The sequence below is a fragment of the Neomonachus schauinslandi genome, chromosome 9, assembly GCF_002201575.2.
Source record: "Neomonachus schauinslandi chromosome 9, ASM220157v2, whole genome shotgun sequence".
Lineage (NCBI taxonomy): Eukaryota > Metazoa > Chordata > Mammalia > Carnivora > Phocidae > Neomonachus > Neomonachus schauinslandi.
Window position 1 is genome coordinate 110,317,877 of NC_058411.1, and position 6,990 is coordinate 110,324,866.

A 6,990-nucleotide genomic window follows, 5' to 3' on the forward strand; every position below is an offset into this window, starting at 1 on the left:
CCTGGGCTGGAAGAGCCAAGAGCCAAGGCTCTTGAGGGGTGGGGGAAGGGGCACAGTTCCCCTTCTAGACTGCAAGGTCTTTAAAAGCAAGGATGGTGGTTCTCATCACCTCCCTTCTGCTTCATTATCTGTAAAATGTTTCCTTAGCTTCTTCCTAGCTTTTTAACACTATACCTGAGATACTGCAATAGGTAATCATAATCACCATAAGATGCAGAACTGCAGAGAAGAGAAATCCAAAGGGGCGGGGGCAGTGGTCCCTGGGCTGAACTCGGGATGGCGCTCTGGACAGAGAAAGAAGCCTGGTATTATGAAGCACTGAATATAAGGCAGGCATTTGCAGACAGGCCACACCAATTTGCAAAATGCGATAAGATAGGGAAGTAGTCACACTGCTTTCAGCTGAGAAAAGTTGAAGCTGGGGGTTGACTACCATTCCACAACTGGAAAAGCCTAAATTCAAACCCAGATTTCTGATACTAAAGTTCTCACAGGGAGCATGCACAAGCAAAGATGCGAATGAAGGGATTAACTTTTTTTCTGGGTACAATAAGAATGTTGATCTAGTTAGAATGGAGAGTTAAACAGAGGAGTAGAGTAAGGTAGGTTTCAAAGGTCAGGGTGAAGCCACGTATTGGGGAATGAACACTAGGTTCATCATTCACCCAATGAGTCTTTGGCACCAGAATCCGATTCTGAAGCAGGGGAGGTGGCACATCTTAGAAAGATACGGTAGTGGGCTCCTATCCTTTATTTCTCTGGGTCCTTTCCACCAGCCCCTTACATGCTGGTGCCTCCCAGAACCCCACCCTTGCCATTTACCTTCTTTTCTTGTTCTCCTCTGGTGTGATCCCATACTCTCTGACCTCGACCTAACTATTGGCATCTTCAAAGCCTGTAAGCCTGCTCCTCAATATGCTCCTAAACTTCAGCCTGTCAGCTGATAGCTCAGCTTCTGCTACTAACAACCTTAAGTAGGTAGATACAAATATTGTCATCCAGTTTTTACAGAAGCTTATAAGTATTGATTGGCCCAAGATTACACAGCTGTCAAGTACCAGAGGCACAAGGTAAGCCCGTTTCTGTCTCTGTGTTCATGCCACATTGTTGCTGTAAGGGAGATTAAGAAAAACGAACAAGATTGTGTTGGAAGATAGCAGGTTAGATTTCAAAGGAGGGGCAGCGTACCTGCTTGTGGGATTTCAAATGAAGCTGGTATTCTGTCATGCCAGCTGGAACACTAATAATGAATATATGTTTTCAACAAATGAGGCCGGGACCTTGCTTCACCCATTTCTGCATCCTCAGAACCTAGCACAGACCTGACACATACCCTGTAGTTGCTGGTATCTGCTGAACCTGCATAAAGCCAGGGAGGACACTTAAGAAACTGATAGGGAGGGGTGCCTGGGTGGCTCAGTCCGTTAAGCATCTGACTCTTGATTTCAGCTCAGGTCATGATCTCAGGGTCACGAGACCGAGCCCCACGTTGGGCTCTGCACTCAGCGTGGACTCTGCTTGAGATTCTCTCTCTGCCTCCCCCTGACACTCGCACCTGTGCACTTTCTCTCAAAATAAATAAAATCTTAAAAAAAAAAAAAAGAACCGAAACTGATAAGGAAGTGGCTGAAAGGGCCTGAACTTGAAAAAAGAGGTAAAAGGAGATATATCTCAAGAAACGATATGCTGATTAAAAAAAAAGTACTAATGAGGTGCCTGGCCGGCTCAGCACATGAAGCATTCGACTCTTGACCTCAGGGTCAAATTTGAGGCCCACATTGGATGTAGAGATTACTTAAATATTAAAAAAAAAATACTAACATTTGCCTGCTCTTTACAGAAGACGCCATGCAAGATTACACAATTATTTCGTTTAATCTTCAGGATAACTTTGCTCTACCTTACCCTTGCCCCAGTACTCACAAACACTAGCAGAGTACTTCGTAGAAGGTCTGCTTTTGTATCGTGCTTCTGAGCTGATGGCAAGATATTTAAGTTGAACTGAGACAGGATTTAAAGTTAGTGTGAAGGGAACAATGAGGAATACAAAGAAAGGAGGCACTGTGAGTTGGGAGAACTGTAAATATGCAATGTCACTGAAGTCAGGAGAAGAAAAGAGTTTCAAGAAGAGCAAGTTTAGCTGGTGGAAGAACTGCAGGGAGTTGACAACGAAGACTAAAAAAAGACAGCTGAATTGGAAAATCAACAAGTCACCAGTGAGCTTTGAGAGTAGTTTCAGTAGAGTGGTGGTCTCCCAGACTATGGTATTAAGAAAGGGGAAACGGGTCGCCTGGGTGGCTCAGTTGGTTAAGCGACTGCCTTCGGCTCAGGTCATGATCCCGGAGTCCCGGGATCGAGTCCCGCATCGGGCTCCCTGCTCGGCAGGGAGTCTGCTTCTCCCTCTGACCCTCCTCCCTCTCATGCTGTCTCTCATTCTCTCTCAAATAAATAAATAAAACCTTAAAAAAAAGGGGGGGGGGGGAAACAAGAAAGAGAAAGTCGGTAGCTAAAGCAGAGGTCACTCCTCAGTGACCACGCCCCTCACTCAAGAAGTTCAGAGGAAGGCGAATGCCGTCAAATCGGTTGCCGCAAAAACGCAGTCGCCAAAAGAACCGAAACAGGAATGAAGGAGACTGGTACATGAGGGTGTTAGGCTGCGCGGGATTTGCAAGAGGCTATTAGGCTGGTCCTACCGAAATGAGAGAAGGGCGCAGGGACCAGGCAAGAGGAAAAAGCAGTATGCTGAGTCCTTACAGCAGTGACGAACAGGGCTGGTCCCAGACATCCGACGCTTCTCGCCAAGAAGGCAGCGTGGACACCAGCGCCTAGGAGCCTCCCGGGGGACGTCTGGGAACCCGTTTCCGCGCGGTTCTACCTCCTAGCTCCCCAGCAGCCGGAACTCCGCCAAGGCGGCGCTCGGAGGCCCGGAGCACCCGCACCTCCTGGAGAGACCCAGAGACGCAGGGCCCGCAGGCACTCACCCCACGGCCACGCGGCGCCAACGCCGGGCCGGCAGTACGATGAGCGCGTCCCAGGCGGCCGCCAAGCGGCCCTCAGGGGAGCCGGGTCCTGGGGGCGCGGGCGCCAGCTGTAGCGAGCTCCACAGCGAGCGGAGCGCCAAGCTGGGCAGCTGCGGGTCTAGCAGGAGGACACAGCCCACCGCCAGCGCCAGGAAGCCGGCGTACGCAGAGCCGCGCCACAACGCCATGGGGACAGTAGCGCCGCAGCCGCCAGCCCGCTCCTTTCCCAGCCCGCGCCTCTTCCGTCTCGGCGTGCGCCAACGTCGACACGCGCCACGTCACGCCCGCGCGCCACGGCCCCCGAGGGGCGGGCTGGGGGCGGGGCTCTGCGCCGCTCCCCTGGTGCCAGTGGCGGAGCTGGGCGGGGCGCAGTTGCACGGCCCTGGAGGAGGTGGGACAAAGGCCAGAACGCGAACCCGGGCCGGGGCGCCTTCCCGGGACTCCAGACGGACCACACCAGAAGTGCGAGGGTACGTTTGTTTAACCCGTACGACGGAACGGACGCATTATGAAGAAGCAGGCCAGGCTCACGCTAATCTTTGAGCCGTCAATGTCCGCATTTGGGCAGCGCCTGCAGTTGCTCGGAGGGGCACCAGTCACGCTCCCCCTCTTTTAATTCGTCCCTCCGCGAGTGTGTCCGTCCTCCACCGCTGACTTAAGTCTTCCTCTTTCACCCCGGGGGAATTAGCTCAGACGGCAGCCGCGCCGCAGCGAGCCCCCTGGGGCACGCGAGGCGGGGGGATTCCGCTTCCTTAGAGGGTAGCCGAAGCTTTCGGCCGCTCGAGGCCTACGCCAAGACGGGAGACCCCGCAGTGATCCCTCTCGCGGGACGACCAGAATCAGGCCTTAAAGTAACCCTCTTGGGGGCGCTGTTCCCTTTAACAATATCAGAAAAACGCACAAATGAACACAGGCTTGTGTTACGGAGTTTATGGACTTGGGTTAAGAAACACTGGTTTCTCCTCTTTTCCGTTGGTGATAGGGCTTCAGCCCAGGCAGGCTCCGTCTTCCTCGTTGTGACCCTTCTGTGTATGAGCGTACGTTAAGAGCAGTGGAGCTAGGCTTGTTACCATCTCCTCAGCAGCCACCGTGTACCGCCTATTATTCTTCCTTGGCCTATTCCTTTTTTTTTTTCTAGTTCTGCTGGCTCCTGACCTTGGCTTTGTGTCCGATTTTCCACTGCGCCTGACCTTTGGACTTGGCAATGAAACTTTATTTCCCTAGCTTTGATCTTGGGCAATAGGGTTCATCCCCCTCCCCAGCCCCACATCACACACTTCCCCATCCTGGCCATCTACCTTCCCCTAGCTCACCTCACCCAGTTTACCTGATTATAGCCGCCTTTTCAAAGGAGATGTTGACACAGGAAGAGATTTGGGCTGCCACGTAAAAGACAGAAGCCAAGGAGCCAATGAGATTTGTGTGGAACCATCAAAGTGTCTTCTCTAGAGTTGCCTTTCCCTTCTCTCTCCTCAGGTAGGCATGTCGAATCAGTTCCTAGAGAAACTGCTCTCTCTCATGGCCCGCGGTGGGCAGGTTTCCCTACCATCCCAGAGAGACTCAACCAGCGCCTAACTCAAAAGCAGGGTATCCACTGATGCCAAAGAACACTTCTCAATTAATTGGATAAACCTCATTGGCTACAACACTGCCACCGCACAAAGCTTAGAGAATACTTCTCTCTATCGAGAATTTGGACCAAGAGTCAGGAGTCTGTTGCTAGTTTTTGTTTTTTGTTTTTTTCCTGGACCCACAGGATCACATAGGCTTGAAGGTCAGATAGAGTTAGTTAAATATATTTCCAAGGTGAAGTTTTGGAGGAGCTCAGGAAGCTGAACTATGGGAGGTCTATGGAGCAGACAGGCCTAGAGAAACGGGAATGCTCCACACCAGAGCGATGTGGAGAGAAAGCTACCTGGGGCCTTCCCTTCGGGCTCCGGAGATAGCTGCTGAACTGCCAAAACACTTTCTTTGAACCTAATTCTTCTGCTGCTTTCTAGGCTTGCCAGAACAACCCCCCCCCCCCCGCCGGCCACCACTCCCTCAGTTTTATTAAGATATAATTGACATATCAATTGACACACAGTTATAATACTATAAGTTTAAGGTGTCCAGCATAATGATTTGATACATGTATATGTTGCACAATGATTACCACAGTAAGTTTAGTTAACATCACTACCTCACAGTGACAAAATTTTTTCTTGTGATAAGAATATTTAAAATCCACTCTCTTTGCAACTTTAAAATATATGATACTAGAACTTTTGATTTAGCCACGGAGACAAAACAGCAGCCACTGGAACAAAGTGGAAGTTTATTTCTCATGTGAAAGTCCGAATGGGGTGCTGATACTGCAGCAGCAAGCATGGCCCCATCTGCTCATTATCAAGGTTGCTCTGGGGTGCTTGCTGGTTGGTGGCTCAGTGTAGCTTTGTATTGTGGGTGGTGGCAGGGCTGGACAAAGGGCCCAGAGTCTGGACCTCAGTTCCTCCTGAGAATAGCAGGAGCTGTAGGAAGAATATCAGCTACACTTGCGGGTCGTGGCAGAATCTGATGTGACTTCTGGTCACATACACAATCCCAGGGGTCTTAATTCCTTCTCACTCCTCATCAGGGGCTCAGGGGCAAGCAGTCAGCTCTTTGGGTACTGCAGTCCCTCTTGAAATACTTCCTTAATGAAAAATAGTCATTTCAGATTCTGATCATTATCTTTTTAGATCTGGAATGCGTTGCAAGCTTACTGTTTTTCTAGAAGTCAGATTTCTGGGGGCAATTCTACAAAAGAGCCCGGAGTGGGCAGCCGTGGCTCCATTCGCTAGGCTGAACAAAGAGAAAAGATCTGGGCAGGCCTCAAGACACCCCTTCCCCCACCCAAATGGCTTCCAGACATGGCCTTTGCTGTTGGTTCTCTCTCCTAGGACCTTGAAATGAGAGAAAAAAGCAATTTGGTTCCAGAAAATTCAGAGACAAATGGAGGCTCCAGTTGTCCTACCCAAGACCCTGACCTGGAAGGCCAGGATGCAGATCCCATATTTATATAAGGAATTAGCAGAATCCTGTCAGTTCCCAAATTAGCCTGAGGCTTTGGCTTTGACATAAACATAAGTCAACAGCACTCCTGTGATCTGAAGGGTTTTAAGGAGCAAGTTTGTTCCCACATTGGAACAGAAACTAAAATGGTACCAAATAGTCCTTATGTAAGCCGGGCTAACCCACTTTTCCACAGTTCCAGGCCTCTGGGGTTTCATCCAAGCTGCTCTCCGAAGTCCACACTGTGTCAAGGCCTTTGCTGATGCCAGGGACACAGCCCACCAAGGCCACACCCAAAGGCCGGAGTCAGGGCACAGCTTTGAAGGTTATAGAAAACTAAGGAGGGGTGCCTGGGTGGCTCAATCGGTTAAGCCTCCAACCGTGCAACTCTTGGTTTCTGCTCAGGTCATGATCTCAGGATCCTGGGATTAAAACCCCCCCCCCCCCCCCCCCCCCCGCCCTGCCACCAGAAGGAATAAAGGATTCCAGCATCTGAACAGAGAAAGTGTTATGTCTGCAGCCACAGCCCTGGGCAATCAGACACCCTCCTCCCTCACCTGCCATCAGGAGGGCACTAGAAGATCTAGGAGGATTGCTGAACACAGATTGGGGCAGAGAACTTCTTAGTTTGTGAGGATGTAACAGTGTGGTGGCTGTGGATTTCCACTTTGGGGTTAACTGCTTTGGACTAGGAGGAAGTGCTAAGTGTGGGAAAGTGGGAGGGGCAGAACTGTCTGGGGCTTCTTATGTGGCAGGGGCCTATGAGCTTCATAGGGCAAATGAGTAGGGGGCAGGGTGAAGCATGGCCCTGTCCCACAGTGCTTTCTTGGATGTCCCACACTGCTGGGACAAAGCTCTCACACTGGCCGCTGTAGGCCTTTCACACTCAGGGGCCTCTGGGTTGGTACTCCTCTGCAGGCTGTGTAAGCCAGCTCTA

General features: G+C 50.8%; 1 protein-coding gene across 5 annotated transcripts in view; it reads right to left on the reverse strand.

Annotated features, from left to right (window-relative positions):
• ADPGK (ADP dependent glucokinase) overlaps positions 1-3,271 on the reverse strand; it is a 33,372-nt gene extending 30,101 nt beyond the window's left edge. For 3 of the 5 annotated variants that reach the window (XM_044917975.1, XM_044917974.1, XM_021693921.2), the window contains exon 1: positions 2,982-3,242. In XM_044917975.1, the coding sequence (XP_044773910.1) occupies positions 2,982-3,208 (227 nt within the window). In that variant the 5' untranslated portion in view covers positions 3,209-3,242. Of the gene's footprint in view, positions 1-2,754; positions 2,817-2,981 lie in introns of those variants that run through there. The other 2 variants (XM_021693920.1, XM_044917977.1) reach the window with 2 other exon arrangements.
• Positions 3,272-6,990: the final 3,719 nt, after the last annotated feature.